The sequence below is a fragment of the Haemaphysalis longicornis genome, unplaced genomic scaffold (genome assembly GCF_048455015.1).
Source record: "Haemaphysalis longicornis isolate Haplotype H1 unplaced genomic scaffold, Haemaphysalis longicornis Haplotype H1 scaffold_10, whole genome shotgun sequence".
In the NCBI taxonomy this organism is placed as follows: Eukaryota; Metazoa; Arthropoda; class Arachnida; order Ixodida; family Ixodidae; genus Haemaphysalis; species Haemaphysalis longicornis.
Genome location: NW_027526204.1, coordinates 34,885,991 through 34,910,095, shown reverse-complemented (window position 1 = coordinate 34,910,095; position 24,105 = coordinate 34,885,991). Strand labels below are relative to the sequence as shown.

Here is a 24,105-nt window from a genome sequence, read left to right as displayed (position 1 = left end):
TAAATTTCACAAACCTTGGCCCCTTTGTGCTTTGTATACAGTTGGAGTGTTTACATGAACACTGCAATTTTCAAGTAAAGCAGTTGTGATAATTTGCTCGTTTCCAAATCTCACACAATTATTTGCAACCTTGTTTCTCATTTCTCCTTAGTTTTTCCACCGATGGCAAAAATATCCAGTTTGGAGGGAAGCTGCGTTCCTGCCTATCCTGTGGACAATGTAATCCTCAGACCACTCATGTGAAAGTGCGTGCTACAAAGGCACCCCTCATCTTCACTGTTTGTAAACAAAGCTTCCGTACAAAACGCATCCTGAAGAAGCACATGAGACTGCACACCCGCACGAATATCCACGTGTGTAGCACCTGTGATAAGACGTTTGCTTGCAGATCTGCCCTGGCCAGGCAAGAAAGATTGCACTCTGGTGAGAAGCCCTACATGTGTGGCATCTGTAAGAAAAGCTTTTCTCAAAGAAACCACCTGGTTGGACATGAAAGAACACACACTGGTGAAAGGCCCTATGCGTGTAGCATCTGTCAGAAACGCTTTACTCTAAAAGGCAACCTGGTCACGCATCATGAAAGGTGGCACTCTAGCAAAAGCACTAACGTGTGTAACATCTGTCAAAAGGCCTTTCCTTCAAGAGCCCACCTAGTTACACATGCCAGAGTGCACTCAGGGGAGAGGCCTTATGTGTGTAGCATCTGTCAGAGGAGTTTTGTTCTAAAAGGTAACTTGCAGAAGCATGAAAGATTGCACTGTTGGCCAGGAGATCGTCCTACAGGTGGCGCCGCTTAGATTAGGGGGCGCCACGGTCAAATTTCAATAGAGGGGAAACAAACGACAAAAATACATGGGTTTCTATAGGGAACTACTCGGTCAAACAAGATTTCTGAAATGTATCGAGAAATTATGTGCAGTGGGACAGTGGAAATCTATCAAATACACATCAGGCATTAGCCTGCATTGCTCTTCGCAGCCGGAAACCCAACGCACGCTCTGGATATCAAATCTAAAATTTTGAAGAAACGTTGGACTCAGTTGTAGTACACTTGAGGGCAGAGTGTATCAGGCATATCTCAGTCGGAAATGATAATAACAGCACAGAAATCGCCACAGACAGGAAAAGCCGACCCAAAAAACTTTACAATCAATCGCGGCGGTGAAAAGACAGTGACTTTAAAGAAGAGCTGTTGCGTCGGACAACCTACCCGGGGTGAACACAAGCTTCTGAAAGTTGCAAGCTTTTCGATAATTCGCATAGAACGTTCTGCCTTACCAGGAACAAAAGAAGCTTGGCTGTAGGCCACTTTTGATGAATGCTGTGTGTACGTAGTAAGTTCCATATCTATGGATTGAGCGCGAGTCAGTGCGGCTCTCAAAATATCTTTTTCGCTAGCAACCTTCACTTCAAAACAACGCACACGACAGGGGTGTACAAATGCGCTCATTCCATTAAAAATGCGTCCAAGTAACCATAGGGCCGCTCACCTGCAATGCTTACGCCGTAGCCCACCGTTAAACCAAGTTGATGTTTCCAAGATGAAAGCGCTGATGAAGAAATGCCAGGATACGGCTCCGCGAACGTACAAAAAAAACGAGCAGAGCTCAGTAACACAGAATGGTTTCCTTTTAATTTTGCACCTGTTGCGCAACAGTGAGGACCGCGGTACTTACAGGTAGCAACGCAACACACGCTCCCAGCGCAGACAATGACCCAAAATCCGCACAAAATAGCAGCGCTACACGTACCACACACTGCTGTGTGAATAGGTATCCAATGGTCATTAAACGTCGCCGCACGGAGAGCCAGCAGTGCGTATGAGATGGGCAAGCTGATACGTAGACAGTGATGGACCAAGCATAGGGTGTGCTCTTCTCGTGGTTTGCCCTTCTCGTTGGCAAAGCACGAGAAGAGCACGCCATAGAGTTTCAAACTCTATGAGACACACCGCACACCGACACAGGTGAGCTAACTCAACACGCGCAGCCTAAGCACGTCGAGAAAACCAGTACGCCAGTATGTTTCAAACAGGAGCTCTCGCCGCGACACCAACACTCATTGGTCTAAACAATCTCGCGACTCATGGCTGTCTGCAAATAAATTCCTACAAAGAAAGACAAGTTCAAGTTCAGGCAGGGAACGATACGGAGGGGAAAGCTGGCCATCGCCTCCTGCCTCCCCTCTCTTTTCCTTCCCCAGCGCTCTGCACTTATTGGATGGTCGGAATCAGTACAAACACAAAAAGGCGGGAGGTCATTATTCCCTCTCCTGAACGATGACACGAGAAGAAAGCGCGGGCAGTGGCTGTTAAGGCAGTTCGGTGGCTCGCATAGCCGCGCGCGATTAGCGAACTTGGCGAAGCTTTTCATGCGTATATATCCATGTCAGTGTCTCGCATATATATGCGCGTATATAGCGTGTGAAAGCCTGTGCAGGTATTATAACTCTGCCGCCTTAATTAAGCGTCTGCTGGGTGGGAGACCACGTTTTGCACCTTTTGGGGAAACAGTACACTGATGCGAATGCAGTTTGTTACCAAACGGGAGTTCAATTGGAACGCTAAAAAATAAACAACGTTAGAGACTTCGCTCCTCTGTCTCTTGTTTTAGTAACTTTTCTCGTGCAGCAGTTGTGCGGATTCTCATTGCCATGCTAAGAATGACTGAGTGCGGCTGCTCTCGTAGAGGAAAGGCTGAATGTCAACTAAGGGGGGTTTTAGTTAGGACAAAATGCTGTAAAACAGCTTACAATATCTTCTCGGGAAATGTGCACAGTTGGAGTAATTCTTCCAGATCAACATATACTCAAAAGAGCTCCCTTGAATTGGATAATTGGCTAAATATCCTTCTCCAGAAATATAAGGTGCCTCTTCGGCCATGTGAAAAAGCCTCTGTTGTCTGCTTTGTTTCCACTCTATTCGGTTTCTCGTTGGCGCCGCTGCGGTCGCCACTTAAAAATCTCCCCCCAATAGTGAATGGTCTTATTTGTGTAACATCTGTCTGAAGGCATTTAGTCGCAGAGACCACCTCATTGCTCATGAAAAAGTGCACTCTGCTGAATAGCCTAATGTGTAGCTTCTGTCAGAAGAGCTTTGCTAAAAGGAGAGGCTTGGTTATGCATAAAAGAGTGCGCTCTGGTCAGATGCCCTACGTGTGCAACTTCTTTCCTACATCATTATTCAAAGCGGCCACCTTGACACACCCGAAAGATTGCACGTTGGTGAGAGGGTAATCAGTGTAGCACTTTTCGGAAAAGATGCAAGCTGGTTAACCACGATGCATTGTATTGTAAAGGAAGGCCCTATGCAAGTAGCACCTGTCAGAAAACCTTTACAGCAAAGAGAAACCTGGTTAATAAGCAAAAAAAGGCACTCTGGGAAGAAACACCACGCGTTGTGTCTGTCAGAAGAGTTGTACTAGAAAAGGGGGCCGACTAACGTGAAAGAATGCACTCTGGCATGAAGCCTATGTGTGTAACATCTTTCAAGAGAGCTTTTTTTAATATATGTGACCTGGTTTGTCGTGAAAGATTTCAATCTGGCGAGTGGGCCCTGTGTGTGTTATATGTGTCAGAAGAACTTTGCGGACAAATGTTCACTTCTCAAGCACGAGAAAATGCATACCAGCGAAAACTCCACGTCATCATGTGTCGGGGAGGTTGCCTAGGAAGGAATTATTTTCTGGTGTTCTGTCTTTGAGATGCCCTTTATGAAGGTGGTAACTAAGCAATGCGCCAATTTCAATTTACATTCATTATGCAAATATTTGCTTGTGATAATTTCGATGTAAATAATTGTATAGTTGGTGAAAGTGACCAGCTGCAGACATGGTCAGGGCATTGTCCGAGGTGGCCACTAACATTTACAGCACCACACTACTGTTCAGTAACTTCAGTGACAATTGTAAAGTAACTCTCAAGGCCCCCAGATGGGGTGGTAATTAGTTTGTGCTTCGTGAACTGAGCCAGTGTTTTAGCAGTTGCACTAACAACCAGGTGACAGCTCAGAGGTGCACTAAGCACTTGCATATATTAATGCGAGCACACATTTGCAGGGTCTTTTTGTTAAACCCACCAGGTGCAAGCAGCTAATTTTCTTAATTTCAGCCTAATGTATGTGTAGACAGAAAATGGCTCTGTGACTTGTGCAAAAAACTCGCATGTGTACTGTTCTGGCCCTTTATTTTTTTGCATCGGGGTAAGCCTCGCTTGCCGAAGATGTATACGTAGCCATTCGTGTTAGCATTCTGCTATTTGCTCACATGCGAGTGTGTTCGAATGTGCCCGTCCAATTGATGCACATCCTGTAGGCCATGAGTGCCACGACTATTCCGCCGTCTATGGCACTGCTGTACGGTTCCAATGGAAACCACGGTGTATAGTCAAAGAGAGCTCATGTGGTATTATGCCTTTCTCTTATTTTTTTATTTTTTGGTCAGCAACAATACAGGAAAAAGCAGTGGCTTATGAGAGAAAGGCGACACATGATGGCCTGACTCTGCTCGTAGGGCTGCTGTATACGACATACAGCAATATCACTACAGTTCAAATTATGCAAAATACTAGTAGAAACAGCTAAGATACTACAATAAAGGGCTAAGAGTGCAAAATGGGCCTAAAAGACAAGCGAAACAGTGCAAATAAAAGATTCATATAATCATAGACACGTAACTTCTGTAAAACTTGACAGACATCTATACAATACCTATACAATAGGACCTCAGGATATAGGATGAGTAGAGTTCCGTGTTTATGCTACTCGTGAACTTTCCTTTGTCGACCGCACGCAAGAAAAAACGGTAACTGTCGTCAAGAAGCTAAACCACCCGACCTGGCGATACTGTCCCACGCCACGACGACCGCGACAGCTCGCTCAAAAGAAAGCCGATAAATCGGCTGCTTTTAACGGATATTATTTTGTTTAGCCTCTGCAACTATTTTAAGGGCTATTTCATACAATATGCAGTCATTTAAACACGCCACAACCAACTTTCACTCTGGCTTGTAATTGAAAACATGGAGGGCGGCGAGGGTCGTCTGCTTTTGTACTACCCAAAGGCGTCGGCCACTAGGGGCGCTGCATGTCGCCAGCAAGTGCAGGGCATGCGGCGACCACGAGGAAAGCATGGAGCACCTGGTGCTGCACTGCCACAAGCTGCGCCCACCCGCCAGAGTCAACGCCACTGTACAACAGGCGCTAGGGTTTGAGGACGGCGTCGACAATGCTATGGACGTACACGTGACGAAAGAACGACTGCAGCTCTGGCCGCGATCGGTACGGCTGCTAGATGTTGCCGCAGCTGCTAGATGTTGCCGCAAGTTTGATGCAAGTAAATCCCGAGTATACTCCACCCAATCGGAAAACTGAACCAAACATAATTTGCAAGGTATTTAGTTCCTTTCTGGTGTGGATAAAAGGAACCATGCAAGATAATAGAGAGTTTTAGCATACCGAGTACCGTCCGCTGACGCTATGGCGGCAGGTGGCGGGGCCCGACTGGGTAGGTGCACATTCGTTCCGGAAGAGTGGATTAGTTCGACAGGCTGGCCTTCGCCATGCCCGCGCATTGCCTCCGTTGAGGGACAACCTTCTCCCCCTCCTGCGTGCGCCTATGCAGTTGGGTCCCGGCAACCCTCCGCTATAGCGCAAGCCTCCGGTAGACGCTATGCTAAACTAAAACTCTGTAATGATTACTGAAAGCCTTCGACAAACCTGTATGCGGAAAAACAGCGCGTATCTTGCACCTCTTTTCCACTTTATCATCTGTTGAGGCAAGCCACCATGTTTTACTTTCTCATTTTATTTGATGCAGGCGCTTGATATGAGTCCTCGTGCGTATTTCCACCCTAGATTTTTTATTAGAGACAGGCTGTTTTTTACGGCCCATTGCAGTTGCGACGGTCCACTCAGCGAGTCCGGCAAGCGAAGCAGGAACTTCCAGCCGAGTGCATCAGGCATGCCGCGAAACGGCGCTCCCACTGGCTCTCGCAGCCGAGAGTAAACACCACCTAAAACTATCTGTTATTTATAGCAGGATCCATCGGAAACTACAGCAAGCAGGAAAGTTTTCAACCGCGGTGCGCCAGCGTTGCAATGACTTTCTAGATGAAAACTGCATCACCAGTACAGTGACGGCCCCAACGAAACTCGCTCCTCTGCACAAAACTGCACCAGTAGGCCGCAGCAAACGCCATGACTGGTGCTCGGGAGTTCAAGTTATGAAGCCGAATTTTACATCTCTAAAGACCACTTTGAAATAATACTTGTAACAGGTCGCACGCGATTCTCGGGACACAAATATTGGCGCACTTGCTTGAAAAATCGTCGTTTTTTGTCAGGATGGCGCAGGATACCTCATTTTGCGCAACTTGGCGCAAGAGGGAACATTGCGAACAAGAAAAACATACCAAGGACCTGAAATTTACTTGAAACAAAAGAGCTGCAAGGATCCTTTAAAGGTTGAACAGGAGGGGCAGGTACAGCCCTAACCTCACTAGTCTTTTGAGATCAGGGGCGTAATATTCTAGACTTCGAAAAAACAGTACAAGGGAAAGGTTGAGTGCACGATAGCTGTAAGCCAGCTTAGACCAGCTCCACTACATCTTTCAAGGTTATTCTTTGTACTGCAATGACTCTCACCAACCGACCCACAAGCTGTTCCTTTCTTATCACCTCTTTGTTCAGAACTGCAATGCCACGTGAATTTATAAAGGTGATACGGATGCTTTGGTAGCACCTTATCACTCAAAGGCAGGTGTGCTGTCCAGGAGCAGTTCAGTGAAAACGAACATTACTAGGCCAGGGTTTAATGATTAACATATGAACGCAACACATTGAGAGATTTTACAAGATTGAATACTAAAGAAATGCACCGGGCACGCACAGAAAACTGCTTTTCTGGCACTTGGGTCTTGTCTTGGCATTGACGGCATGTCAGTTGGCCTGCCTGTGTGCACAATTCCGCGTGAGCCAGTGTTGCCAACCAATTTTGGCCACAACACCCCACATTGCACCTGAAAAAACCCTACATTGCCCTACACAATATTGTAGGTGGTGCTACGTTTTTCCCTATGCTAAATTACTATTTCCTGACATATGTCAATTTAGTGGCTATTTGTATGTCTGTTTTACGTCATTTGTGTAATTTTTATTTGGTTGTTTTAGTACTTTTACCGCGAAGCTAGATATGCTTCCGTTTTACAATACAGCAACCGCAGACTAATCCACATATTGTAATTTACGGCCTCCAGAGATACAACATTGTGTTTCCTTTGTGCTTTTACTTTCTAAGAGCTCACATCACCGGTTACGCATTCACACGTGCACGGGGGGTGAGGGCGGGATGCTTGCAAGCGCAGCCAGGCTCCATGCACTCACCAATTGAGAACTATTCTAATAGAATGGCTACTAGAAAACAAGTGCAACCCTTACGTATTTAAAACAATCCAAAAACACAATATGTGGCAAGGAGCCATGAAGACAATTCCAACTGCACTTAGAGTTTCATTTAAATTTCATGATAGGCACTTCACCATAAAGTCCTCAATACTAGGAAACGGACATCCACATGTTTGTCTGCTTAGTAAAATTCTAGTACTTCCAACTTTCGTTCAGATAAATGGCTAAGAAGTATGCTCAATTGCAAGTTACCAATAAACGTGGTTTGTTTCATCCACTCCTTGGACTCCACCCTGCTTCGCTGGTCATCCTTCAGAAAGTAGGGCACTCAATTTTGTATTCATTATTGATCGGCTCCCAATTGACAAATTATTTCTATCCCGTGTTAACAACGAGTAGATACTAATTGTGTGAAGTCATCAAAGGCACCATGCAAGTGGCAGTTACATAGTTTCATATGATTATACACTTACCCCTGGCATTCACTCTTTCCTCCATGTTGATTGTGGAGGACTGCTGTGTTGCAGATAGTGAACATTCTATTCTTAAAGACGTCTTTCCTTTCTGCACACATTCCACTTGCACTCAGTCGTTTTCTCATGAGTCTGATCTATACCCTCTCCGCACGCGGATGTTGAAACCCATTTGATGAAAGAATAATTTCGTACGTAAGCAGGTTCATTTGGTGAAACTCAAAATCCCCCTACGCTGGCAGAAAACTGGCTGAACGGCACTACGGCCCAATGATAAGAAAAAAATTGATAGAGCACCCTACAATTATGGCAAAAATCGTACAGTTGGTAAGACTGGCGTCAGGTAAAGGATGAATGTTCTTGGATAGAACCAGCTTGAACTCAAAGATGAAGGAAGTGCAACACAAGGACAGCCGCTGGTCTAACTAAATTTTAATATCAAGAAGGCTGAATAGAAACACTCAACACAAACAATAAAAGTAATAAAAAGGCACTGCACATGATCGAAACAAGTTTACAAAGGTCACAGTGATGATGCAACTAGATATACACATGCTACCGTCAAGGCACATGCAGATATGCAATCTCGTTAGGATGGAGACAAACACTTGTTTGGCTCGCACACTTATCAACTCGTTCTTCTATGTGGAATGCCTCCATGATTTCACGGGTTGTTCGATCACGGTGCCTAAATAAAATGTTAGCGGCAGGAAAATGAGGTTTGCTTACGCTGCACTTAGCAAAACGCGAAGAAAGGTGAGATGATAGAGGGCCCTTCAAAGATAATTCATGCTCTCTCAAATGCATGTTATTACAGCGGCCAGTTTGTCCAGCATAAGTTTGGCCACAGGATAAAGAAATGCTGTACACAACTCCCGTTCGCAGGCAACAGACCAGTTTTTGTGTTTAACACTACCAACCCCTTTCTTATCACTTCCCCGCTCTATCTTTCTGCCAAGCCTGTCGTAACACAACTTGTTGCGAGTCCTGATAGCCACTTGCACTCCATAGCGATGGCCCACTTTTTTTAGGACTTCGTGATTGTATGAATGCGTGGGATGACGGCAACTTCTTTGGGGTTTTTGGTGTCCTCTGCAACATCCCTGCAGCCAGCTTTTGTTTTTAGGGTTTTGAGAAGTTTTTCACATGACAATGACGAGGTCCTGTGGAAACCCTGCTTCCCTTAACTTTTTAACTTGCTCATTGAAACTGTCTGTCATTAAGTGTTGGCACGATTTCGAAACTGCTGAGCGAAAACATGACAAGGCCATGGCATTTTTAATAACCTTGGTACAGCCTGATGAGTAGTTCATCAAAGGCTTGACCGATTGTGGTGCATACATCCAGCAGACATGCTCCTTATCAAACCGAAGATACAAATCAAGATACTAGATGCCATTCTGTTTCATTTCAATTGTGAAATTGCGTTCGAGGTAACTCTGCTTAAAGAATGAATCGTCAGTACATACAGCCAGATGGCCGACGGACAATTCTCAAGCAATGAAAAATTTTCACAACACACTACGAGTGCGTTTAGTCTGCTTTCACTGGTGATAACAAGGTTAAGTGTCAAACCAGGCACATTTGCGAGAGTTATAAACGCATATATTTCATAGAAATGTATAAAAGACAGAATAGAATAGTGACAGTGCAAACCAAAACCACTGCACAGTATAGCTACAGTCAAACCCGTTTATAGCGAACTACAATGTGCACCGCGATTAGTTCGATATATCCAATAGTTCGATATAGCCGAACCCGCCTATAACGAGCTTATTGTTACGAGTTCGCAATCCGCGAACTCGCAATAGCCCCCCTCACCATTTCCGCCATCCGCGTATGCACAAATGAACACAGTACAGTAGCCAATACCATACCAAAATATTCCATTTATTGCAAGTAATAAAGCTACTTTCTGCCTTAACTGCAGACGTTGCGAAAAAAGTAATGATTTTTGTTTTCACTTTCGTTTTAGCGGCTTCAACTAGCATAGCCTTCTCCACACGAAACATTGTTTGCACCAGTTCGAGTCCGCGTCCTCAAAAATGTAAGAAGCACTGGCGGAGCACATCGACTGCCGAAAGCGCTTCATTATAGGCGTCGCACGGATTTCACTCGCGACATCATCGGGAACGCTGGCGAGCTCTTCCCACAGTTCACCGATGCTGCTGTCTTGGTCCGGACTCGCTGACTGGGCGGGTTCCGTCGCGAGTCCCGCGCGTCGGAAACAGTTACGGAAAGTATTGGGTATCACGTCGCTCCATGCGAGGCGCAATGTCTCAGTCGAGGCTCTTGCTCCGTGGTCGCGGCCAATCCACATCTGAATCGCCGCTCGAGATCATGCATTTCGGCGGCCATTCTAGGCGCCCAGAGTTCGATTTATCGGATGTGAACTTCGTTATAAGGAATATGTTTCCCATGTATTTCCGTAACTGAATTATTTTTGTTCGATATATAGCATAATTCGCTCTATCCGGGTTTGCTATAGCCAGGTTTGACTGTACAAACACAACACTAACAAGCTCGACATTGGCACGTACAAGCGTCCCAACGAACAATAAACTGACACAACTTCGGGAACACATGCACATGCTCGCTCTAACGAATTCAGATTCAAATCTTTATCAATTCTCTTTAGTTTGAAGCTCCTATACATATTAATTTATGTCCTTGCCACTTTCGCCTGGTGGCTGATGATTGAGGATCGCCTGTTTTGCTTTCACATGACTGAGGCTCCGGGTCAGAAACTTGCAGGCTCACTAAAATGGTTCAACTTACAATGGTTCAACTTACTTACTCAGCGAGCAATAGAACGGAAGATGATAGGTGTAACTTGGTAGAGAAGAGACCGGAGTGGGTCAGGAAACAAACGCATGCTAAGGACATATTAATAGAAATTAAGAGAAATGGACGCGGGCAGGGCATGTAATGCGAAGGCAAGATAACCGTTGGTCATCAAAAGTAACACAGTGGATTCTACAGAAGGCAAGCGCGGCAGGGGATGGCAGAAATTTAGATGGACAGATAAGATGAAGAAGTTGGTGGGGAAAAATTGCTCGCAGTTAGCAAAGAACTGAGATAATTGGAGGTATATATGAGAGGTGAAGGCCCGGCAGTGGGCCTAGGCCGGCTTACATCGATGATAATTTGAGGCGCTGATATGCACCAGTACTTGTTGTCGTCACTTTGGCCCGGTGGCTGATTGAGGGTCATCCCGTTTAATGCAAGCTTTCATCGGAGTGTGGAAGAATAAAAATATCACCCCTTTTCCGTGTTCTCCCAGGCATGAGCAAAATGCAGATTCTCTTAGCCGCACAACATGCTGCAAGTCAGAGGATTCTGCCCAAAAGCGATGCATAAAATACAATAAGGTAAGTTGTGGTTTTTTGGCACAGCAACCTTTCGGTTATAATGCGCCAGACGCAGGGTAGAATAGTTAAGCGACGATTAAACGATGTTATTCAGGGTGTTGTGAGGATTAAAAACATTTTAAAAGGTTTCAAAGAGGCACATAGCTAAAACCGGTGTAGAAGGCCGGCGTCCTCAAAAAATTGGAAAACGTTACTAAAATCGACCAACGGTTCATCACTAAGTAAAAGCGCAGGGTGTAAAGGGATGCAAAAGGTGTATAATGCTTTGAAATGTCTGATGCGTGCTGCTTCAAGGTGTGGGCAGCTTATTAAAACATGAAGTACAGTAAGAGGTTCTCCACAGTGGTCACACATGGGTTTCTGTTCTTTCTGGACCAGGAAGCCGTGTGTGAGCACAGTGTGACCTATCGCAGTCGGCATAAAATAACCTCATAAAAACGATTTCTGTGTCTGCAACTTTTCCATTCAGATAGGTATGGCTTCACTAGGTGTAACTTATTTTCAGTCTGTCTGTCCCATTCAGTTTGCCAGTACATTGTAATGGACTTTCGTATGGTGTTCCGAAGGTCCTGGTAAGGAACCTTGGACTTCGTTATTGCACAATGCTTAGTATAGTATGCTGCTCTATCGACAGTTTCATTTTCTGGAATGCCGATGTGGCTTGGTGCCCAACAAAAGACGACCCTAACCCCTGCCGATGTGAGGCAGCACAGTCGATTTTTTAGCATACCTACAGCCGCATTCTTTGAATTGACAAGGGAGGTCAAAGCACATATGGCGCTTAAGGAATCTGTAAAAATTGCCACTTTTCGTAGTCCATTTGCTATTACGTCTTCAATAGCTGAGGTTATACCAAAAACCTCTGCAGTGAAGACACTGCCCTCACCAACTATCCTCTCAGCTACAGTAACTGCCGACGAGTTTACAAAAGCATAACCGGTGTGACGAGCAGTTTTTGAACCATCAGTAAAGTAGTGGCAATAGCTACTGTATTTATCCTTAAGTGCAAGAAATTCTTGGCGCAAAAGCTGGTGTGGAAATGCTTTCTTGTCGTATTTTAACAGCGACAGGTCACATTTGACAGCACTATAGTCCCAAGGGGCTAAAGCGTCCGAGAAACTCAGAAGAGTTGTCGGGCATATCTTGAAAGAGTACAGAGTCATGTGCTCCTCCAAACGGAGGGCAAGAGGCAAGAGGGCGGACCACTCTTGATTTGTTCTCATAGAGCTTCTTGTACTTATTTTCAAACAATTCTCTTGCACAAGGATGGTCATTTATGCATGCTATTTTGGCTGCATATACTCCACTTAGGTACGCTCGACGGTACTGCAGAGGCCACTCATTGCACTCAACGTAAAGACTATCAACAGGGGAGGTACGATATGCACCTGACGCAAGTCTGAGGCCCAAGTTGTGCACTGGATCGAGTGAGGTGAGAACAGATTGGCGAGCTGACCCATAAACAATACAGCCATAATCAAGACGAGACCATACAAGTGAGCCGTAAATTCGGAGCAAACATGCACGGTCGGCCCCCCATGACTTGTGCGACAAAATTTTCAATATGTTAAGTGTCCTCATGCAGGTCATTTTGAGTGTCTTCATGTGAGCCCCAAACGTTAATTTGGAGTCATAAATGATGCCCAAGAATTTGTGCTCACTGTGTACTGGAACGAGCATATCCCCGATTTTTATTGTAGGTTTGGCACGAATACCTTGTTTCCGCGTGAAACACACACATGCACACTTCTCAAGAGAAAAGCGAAAACCGTTTTCATCTGCCCATCGTTGCAACCGATTGACCGTAGTCTGGATTTGTCTTTCACAGACTGATTGGTTACATGACGAAAAGGCAATCTGCAGGTCATCGACGTAAAGGGAGTACATAACCGGTCGAGGAATAACCTTTGCCAAGGAATTTATTTTAATGGCGAAGAGTGTCACACTTAGCACACTGCCCTGAGGTACTCCATTTTCCTGGCTGAAAGAACGGGAGACTGCATTGCCCAGTCTCACAGTAAAGGTTCGTTCTTGAAGAAAATCTTGTACACATGAAAACATTCGCCCTCTGATTCCCATTGCTGCCATATCCTGCAGAATTCCATACCGCCAAGTGGTATCATAAGCCTTAGCCATATCAAAAAAGACAGCAAGGCAAAACTGGTTGTTAACGAAAGCATCTCGTATCGTTGTTTCAAGCCGAACAAGGTGGTCAGTTGTAGACCGAAACTGCCAAAAACCACATTGAAACCTATCTAAGTAACCAGAACGTTCGAGAACAAAGAGCAATCTAAAATTGACTATCTGCTCAAATGTCTTGCACAGACAACCGGTCAACGTTATGGGTCGGTAGCTTGATGGACAGTCGGGTGGCTTGCCATCTTTCAGTTACGGAATTACGACAGCCTTTTTCCATGCTTTGGGCAGCCTACCCGTTTTCCAGATTTCATTAAAGAACTTCAGAAGCACTTCTACGCAGCTATCATTTAGGTGTTGTAGAAAGGCGTAGTGAATAAGGTCAGGGCCAACACAAGTAGCCTTGCACTGAGCTAGCGCTCTTTTAAGTTCGTACAATGTAAATTCTTGGTTATAGTCTTCAGTGTTGTTGCTAGTATTTTTAATCCTCAGCTTTTCAGCACTAGCCTAATGTCTCATGAACTCTTGTGTGTAATTTTTATCGCTAGAAACATCTGAAAAGTGGGCACCTAAAACATCCGCTTAGGTTTGCAACAAATCATTCCCACCGTCGGTAGAAAAAAGTGGTACCGTAAACCGTCTGTAGATGCCTTTGACTTTGCGTACATGGTCCCAGACTTTTTTTGCGGGAGTGGTAGTGTTTATTGTGCTTACAAAGTTTTGCAACGAGTTTCTTTTTGCTTCTTTTCTTATTTTTCTGGCAGCAGCTCGGGCAGCCTTAAAGCTCAGGCAGTTGTCCATGGTAGGGTACCGTCTGAACACACCCCAGGCCTTGTTTTGCTTTTTCCGTGCTTCGCGACAGGCATCATTCCACCACGGCTTTGGCCGCTTAGGGATTCGGCCAGATGATTGTGGGGCGGCTACTTTAGCAGCTTTGACAAGTTCCTCGCAAATGTTGGCGTTTGCTCCCTCAAAACTGACCAGATCCTTAAACTTTCCCCAGTCTGCTCTCTCGATCCTCCATCGGGGTGGACAGTTTTTGAGGGCTGGAAGTGGCTGCAGGTCTCGCAACAAGGCGGGAAAGTGGTCACTTCCGTGTGGATCGTTCACTACACTCCACTCAAAGTCCATCTCGAGCTCTGGCGACCCAACACAAAGGTCTAGCGCAGAAAAGTTTCCCGTACCCGCAGAAAAATATGTCTTGTTTCCAATATTGAACACAAAAAGGCTGTTATTCATCAACCATTGTTCGATTTGTTTTCCCCGACTGTCGATTTTGTCACCTCCCCATAGGCAGTGATGGGCATTAAAGTCCCCCATAATAACAAATGGTGCAGGCAGTTGCTCAACAAGGTCATTAAGTTCCTGTAATGACACATTATCAGATGGTGGCAGATAAAGTGAGACAACAGTGATCAGTTTGTTGACATAAACTTGTGCTGCAACGGCCTCCAGTGTAGTGTCAAGTTGTATTGACTTTAGAATTGTGCCCTGTGCCACAACCAAAGCCACACCCCCTGAAGCACGGGTGCTCTCTTCTCTGTCCTTTCTGAGGAGGTGATAACTGCGGAGAATTTTATCATGTTTTTTTGTTAAATTTGTCTCCTGCAATGCCACCACTTGGGGCCCATATTCGTCTATCAACTTATGTATATCATCAATATTATGAAAAAACCTCTACAGTTCCAGTGTATGAAGGGAACAGGCATTTTAGTTTTTTGGATGAGGTACAATTACTTTTTTTTTACTTTTTGTCAGGTGGTTTCCTTGCAGGAGGTTCACTCCTTGCAGGGATCTTGGATACATTCTTCCCAGTACCTTTAGAAGGCACGGGTAGGCGCGCCACCTCGGCGAAAGTGCCTTTTTGCACAAACGAGAAGCGTCTTCGCGCTTCTTGAATATACAGACCTTCTTTTACCTTGATAGACATTATTTCTTTTTCATTTTGGAATTTCTGGCATTTCCGTGAGTACGCAGGGTGTGGCCCTGCACAATTGACACATTTTACTTCCGCGCTGCGCAGGAGTTCGCGTGATGATCAGTACTCGCGCACTTGGTGCACGTCTCTTTGCCCCGACAGCTCTGCAGTGTGTGACCAAACCTATGGCAATTAAAGCACCGGCGTGGGTTTGGGATGTATGGACCGACTCGATGGACTACATAGTCAAGTTTCAGGGATTCAGGAAGCTTGGTGGAGTTGAAAGTCAAGACAAGGTGATTAGTGGGGATGTCAATGTCGTTACGTCGGATCATGATACGCCTGACAGCAGTAACATTTTCCTCTTGCAGGCCCTCTAAGATTTCATCCTCCATGAGGTCTGCGAGGTCAGGATCTGAAATCACTCCTTGGCATGAGTTTAGGCTTCGGTGAGCCGATACTTTTATAGTTAGGTTTGCCAACTTTTGCATTGCAAACACTGCATCAGCCTGGGCTTTGTTTTCGCATTTAATGAGGATACCTCCAGAGGACATCTTTGTAGCTTTGCATTTACCGCCGAGGACAGCTTCCAGTTCTTTAGCGACTACGAATGGCGAAGCCTTTCGTAGGGGGCACTGGCTGTCGGTGAATTCGATAACAAGAAATCTTGGAAAGCTTTGTTCTTTTAGTTGGAATGGGACCCTTGATACAGGGTAGCTTACTGCGGTGCGAACTCGTTTCCGAGCCCGATCATGAGGAGGTTTTGTCGTAGCCATAGACTAGCAAATAAGCATTCAGCAGCCATGCTGGCCACCCACCTCAGAGCCCAACACGGGAACGCAAACTTGCGTTAGCCATACGTGGCCACTATAACCCTGCATAAAGAAACCTAGGGTGGCCATTCACACAGGGTTAACCCTTGCCACCTGGAAGAGGAGATTAGAAAGCAGAAAAAATAGAGGACAGGAAAGATGGAGAAAGGAGACAGGAAAGCGAAAGAGTGGAGAGGGGGACAGGAAAGGGCGACTGGCTGATTCCCCCTCGGCCGGGTCAGTCCGGGGGTGCCGTCTACAAGAAGCGAGGGCCAAAGTGGCGTGTTGCCTCCACCAAGGGGCCCTAAGGTCCACAACAACCTCGGTGTCGGCTCAGCCACCAGGATCCCCTTTTCCCTGGACACGGCTAAGCCACGCACAGCCTAAAGCGTGGGTGGGTCCAACCCACATGGGCTCAGGGTCCGCGGTGTCACCACTACCGTCACCTTGAACGTACAAGGTGCCCCTGCGGGGATAAAATACAATAGCGGAAAGATTAGTGAAGCATAGCTGAAACTGGTGGGAGACATCACTAAGCAGCTGATCATCATCAGCAATACTGAGGGGAACGCTCCAGCCATTGAAGAAGACAAATGAACCAAGGAGGAAATGCACCTCTGTAATAAATTGCTGCTTCCATTGACAATAACTCCAGTACTCCAATCACTTCAACAAAGTTAAAGAAGGAGGTGATTACCAGGACATTGCTTTATTTAACATATGTACATCCATGTATCAGTGGCTGGTGTTTCAGAACCCCTTTTGACTGTTTCTGGGAAAACTTTTCTGACATCCACCGATTATAGCGTGTATACAATATTTCATTCTTCATTAAATGTACATTTAAAACAATCAGTTTTTGGCAAATGGTACAGGCATTAGATTTTTCTCCATGATGGAATCTTGCATGATATATAAAACATCCTTTTTGACATATAGCAAACAGCTTTTCACAACAGTGCTATTGCTTGTGCACAACATTTGTTGCCAAATGGTGGTTGTCACCAAAGTGCAATCATTTAAGACTAACAAAAAGCTTTGAGAAAAAGCTCTCCCGATGTGGTGAACACGCCCTAAAGGATGATTAGGAGAAGACAGCGCGGTTTACACACGGACACAGGGAAGAGTACTTGACACACACGAGCGCTGAACACAACACTTGGGCAGTAGAGAGGTCCATGTACATGCGTGCTCGACGTCTCCACTCGGCTCTGAGGATTAAGCAGATTTTGCTTACATTGCCCCCTGATGGGAAAACACCACCCCAGGGACCTCTTGACTGCCCAAGTGTTGTGTTCAGCGCTCGTGTGTGTCAAGTACTCTTCCCTGTGTCCGTGTGTAAACCGCGATGTCTTCTAATCATGTTAAACCAACACGCCCAGATAGCCACGTTAGTGCATTTCTTTTATAGCGCCATGGACTCTTTTTCGTGTTTTCCTATGGATCCTTATGCCACTGTTTAAATCACCGCCTTGACGGCATGGCGCGCCCGAGTGTTCTCCTTCTGCTTGAGGGCAAGGCACCTGCCAGTGGGAGTCACTGCTGTCTTCGGTGGTGTTTCCCCATCAGCGGGCAACGGAAGCAAAATCTGCTTAATCCTCAGGGCCGAGTGGAGACGCTAAGCACGCATGTACAGGGACCTCTTGACTGCCCAAATGTTGTGTTCAGTGCTCGTCTGTGTCAACTACTCTTCCCTGTGTCCGTGTGTAAGTAAACCGCGCTGTCCTCTTCTAATCATGTTAAACCAACACGCCCAGATAGCCACGTTAGTGCATTTCATTTATAGCACCATGGGCTCTTTTTCGTGTTTTCCTATGGATCCTTATGCCACTGTTTCCATCATCGCCTTGACGGCATGCCGCGCCCAAGTGTTCTCCTGCTTGAGGGCAAGGCACCTGCCAGTGTAAGTCACTGCTGTCTTCGTTGGCGTTTCCCCATCAGCGGGCAACGGAAGCAAAATCTGCTTAATCTTCACGGCCGAGTGGAGACGCCGAACACGCATGTACAGGGACCTCTTGACTGCCCAAATGTTGTCTTCAGCGCTCGTGTGTGTCAAGTACTCTTCCCTGTGTCCGTGTGTAAACCGCGCTGTCTTCTTCTACTCATGTTAAACCGACACGCCCAGATAGCCACGTTAGTGCATTTCATCTAAAGGATGAAATCGTTAATGCAATTGCACAAGTGACTTCCACGGGTGAAACTAGTCCGACGGATACTATCGACATAATGCCCGACGTTAGTGCAGTAGTTTAAGTAAAACAAAGAAGTGTCTTTTAGTAAGCTGTTTCTCTCACTCAATACACATGTATGAGTTCCCACTGAAGTTTAATTTTTCACGAGCAATCAACTTCCCTTTCTATGTCTAAATCTGACAGGAGATGCGGAATTATGACCTTTTCTGAGAGTGCACTCCTATATGAGTCATTAGGCTGGACTGTGAATAAAGCACTTTTCACAGGTTCTACGTACTGTTTTTCAAGCGAGTGCAGTTTTTCATGAGACCAGGTGAACTTGGCGAGTAAAGATATTCTGAGAGATCACGCACACTGAGAATGCAGTGTTTCATGGGTGACCAGGTGGGGTTTTTTAGTAAAGCTCTTCTGACAGCTGCTGCACACAAAAGGCCTCCCAACAGAGTGAAATTTTTCATGTTTAATCAGGTTGGGTCTTCGAACAAAGCACTTCTTACAGGTGCTTTGCACATACAGCCTCTCGCCAGAGTGAAATCTTTTATGATCCACCAAACTGGAACAGTGTGTACAGCTCTTCTGGCAGGTGCTACCAACATACCTTCTAACAAGAGTGCGATCTCTCATGAACAACGAGGCGCCTTCTTTGAGTAAAGCTCTTCTTACAGGTGCTGCACACATGCGACCCCTCGCCAGAGTGCAATTTCTCATGACCACCCAGGTTTTTTCTGCTAGTAAAGCTCTTCTGACAGGTGCTGCACGCTTATGGCCTCTCGCCAGAGTGCAATCTTTCATGAGCAACCAGGCTAGCTCTCCGAATAAAGGTCTTCTGACAGGTGCTGCACACATGCGGCCTCTCGCCAGAGTGCAATTTCTTATGATCAACCAGGTGGCTTCTTCTAGTGAAGCTCTTCTGACAGGTGCTGCACACATACGGCCTCTCGCCAGAGTGCACTTTCTCATGAACAACCAGGATGCTTCTTCGAGCAAACCTCTTCTGACAGGTGCTGCACACATACGGCTTCTCACCAGAGTGCAATTTCTCATGATCAACCAGGAGCGATCTGTGAGCAAAGCTCTTCTGACAGGTGCTGCACACATACGGCCTCTCGCCAGAGTGCAATGTTTTATGAACAACCAGGCTATATCTCCGAGTAAAGGCCTTCTGACAGGTGCTGCACACATGCGGCCTTTCGCCAGAGTGCACTTTCTCATGAACAACCAGGATGCTTCTTCGAGCAAACCTTTTCTGACAGGTGCTGCACACATAGGGCTTCTCACCAGAGTGCAATTTCTCATGATCCAGCAGATGCGATCTGTGAGCAAAGCTCTTCTGACAGGTGCTGCACAGATAGGGCCTCTCGCCAGAGTGCAATTTATAATGATCAACCAGGTGGCGTCTTTGAGTAAAGCTTTTCTGACAAGTGCTACACACAAAATGCCTCTCGCCTGAGTGCAATCTTTCATGAACAACCAGCCTAGCTCCTTGAGGAAAGCTCTTCTGGCAGGTGGTGCACACATACGGCCTCTCCCCAGAGTGCGATCTCTGGTGGCTCCCCAGGTTGAATTTTTCAAGAAACATTTTTTTGCCAACAGTGTAGGTGGAGTCCGTTTTTCTGGTGCACTTCACCTGATGAGGGGGATGGCTGCATTGCTGACAGGAACCAAGTTTTCCTCTGAAATGAAGTTTTTTCACAGTCAATTACAAAACTTCTAAGTTGGCAGAATAAGATACAAGAAAACGAAATATGAAATGGAGATATTGCAAGACTCAAGCGAACACAATCTTTGAGACCTACCGCAATAGCTGTCAGCAGAAAAAACACATTTATACAAACTCTTTACAATGGACACACCACAGATAATTCAAGGTTTCTGCAATTTTTTTCACAGTTCTATATGACTTCTCTCAAGCATTGTTTAACAGAAAGTGTGGCAGCAGGTAAAAACACACAGATCACACTCCAAGTGCAGCACTTAGTGATTTAAGTTTATCTCCATAAAAAATTTGATTAGGACATACTAATTCTTGTGTGGTAGTGGTAATAATTATATTATTAAAGAAATATTTACACTTTATTCATTTTATGTACACAAATACATAAACAATAAGGGCTTGATATCGGTGATTTTAAGTTTGATTAGTTCATTTTCTGGTGCAATATGAAATTTAATTAACATCTCCAAAACAGTGCGGCTTACTTATGCAGAAAACATAGCAGGGTTATTCCACACAAAACATCCCAGCCCCAAAATCCACTATTGCCAATTTAGTCAAGAAAATTTCAGCTAGTTGCGAATTACGTATCGGAGGCCCACACACCAAAAATTTTTGTCAAAACATTTTTGCAGTCATGTGAGCACTCCTTGAAGTTCCGGCAAACAAGGAAAATACGGTTGGACATAAATTTTAAATAAAAAAACTATGTAGAATGACAAGTATTGTAGAACCTTCCTCTTGCCTTGCGGTTTGGTGTCGCACCATTAGTGAAGATAAGAATTTTTAGTGTTGTATTTGTTAATTAAACATGGAAGAAATAGCTAATTTTCAGAATTTCTTGCAAAAGCATCATAAAGCTTCAGCCCTAATATTTTCATCGTGCATTGATATATTTCTTAAATGTCCTCTAAAAATAATTTAGGCTGATTACAGACTATTTTTTAGGCTAATTGCTTACAAAAATGTTAGAAAAAGAGTTTTCGCCAAACTTCAGACCTACATAAGCCTAAAATCATAACAGGTAAAATCACTTGAGGCAGATCATTATACACACCCACCCTTGAGCTTTTCATTTCGAAAATTGCAGTCGAGTAAATTTCATTGGAGGCAAAAAATTTTTTTTTAAGTTGCCAAGTAGCCACACTTAAAGGGGCCCTAAATAGGCTGCCAAATGTTACGATTTTGCGTGTGCAGTCACTGGAGTACTATCCAAGGAACGTCATGCCGCAAAAATTGTTTAAATGCGTTAAGTATTAGCCGAGTTATCGCTCATTAAAAGGGGCCACCCATAAGGCCTGGGGCTCTCCTCTAGTAGCTCCTCCGAAGCACTGTGGAAGTCGCGACGTCATCGACCCGGCGCAAGACCACCGAGAGAAACAGAGCAATCCTTCACCCTCCTTGATGTACGTGCAGTCATTGGCTGCGCCAAGCCCTGCGCGCGCTTTTTTTTTTTTAGCACTCGACGCGCATGCTCCGCCCACCAGATTCCGGTTGCACGGTGGGCGCTGTCGCTGTGGTTCGCGTTCGCGGCGCCGCACTGGGCAGTGTCTCGTGCGTCATAAAGGCGCGTCAGAGCCGGAAAGAACTGCGTCAGAGCGCGCAAGTGTGGCGGCAAGGTATGGTTGGTGAGCCAGGAGAGAAAGTGAAATCTTTTTTTCGTGTTTGTGCGGCCCCTGCTTTACGCAGAGGTGTAATATTTGGTACACGTTGTCGTGAAGGGGTACTCTAGCGATTGCGCGATTGAAATGGCGACCTTCGGAAGCCTATTTAGGGCCCCTTTAAGATGGGATGAGGGTATTAAAACTAACTTTTTTATTTATGGGTAGAAACTTATGAAAATTTGCACACAAATGTATTTTTCTCCGTCGATTTCAAATATGCACACCTGCCAACCTGGTGACTTTGAAATTCGTAAAACCCGCGGTCCGAAGGGGGGGGGGGGTGCGCCGCACTAATGTTTTACAAGTTTAAAAAGATTAACGTTCTGTGCCAAGTGCTCACGTTTTCACAACCATAAGTGAAATTCGCAAGTCTTGAAGAGTAATGAGCAACAAGGCAGGAGGAGCGAATTCTGTCATGTACGATTTTACAAACACTCGGTACAGTATTGTCGCAGCTTCGCGTCATTGCACTGCGAAGCACCTACCGCGGTCATGCCAGAGGTCGTAGTGCATTGGTCGCGGCAGTCATACGAAGAGCGACACGAACACGGAGGTCCTAACCGGCCCCCGAACGACGCGCTCGAAACAGACTGGTCGAGGTGGAAGCGAATTCCGGACATGGATGTGTAGCCCACCCCGAGAAGGCGACAAAGTCACAGCTTCTGCTGATGATGATAACAAGAGTACATATTGCCCTTTCGTGGCGGTGCAAGGTGTCACAGTGTCGTTTTAACGAATATTCCCTTTTTTTTTCGAAAATCAAAATATTTTCCACAAAATTTCGGGCAAGATTCGTAACATCGTAAGACTGGTCGAAATTCGTACATTTTACGGAAAATTTGGAAGAGTTGGCAGCTATGAATATGCAATTATATTTCAGCTGCTGCTATTAGTTTGAAAGGTTATCATGCAAAGTCTAAACCGTAATTAGGTAATTTCTTACGCAGCTTTAATGAACTTTCGCATTGCAGTTTGTAGCTTTTTATTACATGAATTGATAGCCAGAGAGTTCCCATACCCGATGACATTTTTCGTTTTTCTCTAAAGTCATGGCACCCCAAAAAATCCCGCCATATCCACGAAATGAATGATGATAAGTGGGGCGAAGCTCGAGAGGGGGATATCATCGGTAACCGTAACTCTCCCGTGAAAGTTCGCCCATTACATCATTAAGAAAGACGTAAGACTGTGTGCGTACATTGTACAAATCAACTTTTATTTTCGGAGTCAATGCTCCCAGCCCCAGACCTGGTGAAAGACCCCGCGCCATTGAGGACTACCCCGCACCTCCACCACAATTTGTCACGTAGGATGGGACACAACGGTAAAGAAAGAACTTTTATTTAGGGCGAAGTTGTGCCCGAACAAGACGAGAGGAAACGAGCAAAGGTCCTTGCGTCTCGTTCGATCTCTGAGAACGACTGCCTGCGTTCGTGGCGTGATCTCTTGCGTGATCTCCCCCTCGCAGTGCACGTGCGCTCGCGCCTCCGTTGGCGAACACAGACAAGCTCGCGCTCCCGGTGCCGAGTTTGCGCTGCCGGTTGCAGCCGGTTCTTGCGCGTGCAACACGGCCCACTTTGCGACATCTCCGAAAGCATGCGGCGGTCACTTACCACGAGACACAAGGAATGGACAGACCCATGACGTAAGGAGCTTCGCCCCTAAAAATATGTCAAGTAGAAAAGATGGCAGTATTCGATAATTTGGCTCATCAAAATAACTGCAAGTCCTTATTTATGCATGGCCTAAATAGAAAAACTAAGAATGTTATCGGGTACTTCAGGCTGCACTGAAAAAAACGGTACCAAGATTGACCTTATAAAGCAAAAAAGTTTTAAAATGCTGTGTAAAGCTAAGGTAAACGACCAAAAATATGAAACTGAGAAAACTGCATTTGAAGTTCGGCCATGTGTTAAGAAATGAACAGTCAGCAGTGTAACTGCAGTATTCCCCTGTAACAAAGACATGTTCTTCCCATTCCCAAATCTGCCTTTGGATTCCAAAAATGTCAACCACAACTGGAGATACCATGGGCCAAGTGACGTACACCATCAGGAATGCAGTAAAATTTATTGACTTCCAATCGGTTGGCGTCTTGCTGGCGTTGTAAAATGTGGTGTCATCTCGCTGGCGTTGTGAAAACTGTAGCAGTCCTTCGTCAACGTGATCACCAGGAGACCAAATTTCCTTCAGGCAAGCCATTGTGTCTCATTTTACGCGCGCGGGAACTTTCGAAGCGGCGGCCGCCACGCTAACCCTAAATCAAGGGTTAGCTGGCCAGCGGCGGTTACGCAATAGCGTCCTTGGCCATGAACGTGCAAGCAGAAATGGATACCACCCCTGCCCTGGAACCCAGCCCCGAGCTGAGCATCCAGGACAGAAGAATGGCAATCGGAGTCCACGGGTCCGTAGAGGACGAGGAAACA

At 45.6% G+C, this 24,105-nt stretch overlaps 1 protein-coding gene across 4 annotated transcripts in view; it reads right to left on the bottom strand.

The window, feature by feature from the left end:
- LOC144158373 (uncharacterized) overlaps positions 1-24,105 on the bottom strand; it is a 641,189-nt gene that overhangs the window by 13,921 nt on the left and 603,163 nt on the right. For 3 of the 4 annotated variants that reach the window (XM_077689227.1, XM_077689226.1, XM_077689225.1), the window contains one exon: positions 16,251-19,974. The exons of the other annotated variant lie outside the window; for it this stretch is intronic. In XM_077689227.1, coding sequence (XP_077545353.1) covers positions 19,062-19,974 — 913 coding nt within the window. In that variant the 3' untranslated portion in view covers positions 16,251-19,061. Of the gene's footprint in view, positions 1-16,250; positions 19,975-24,105 lie in introns of those variants that run through there. 4 annotated transcript variants of the gene reach the window in all.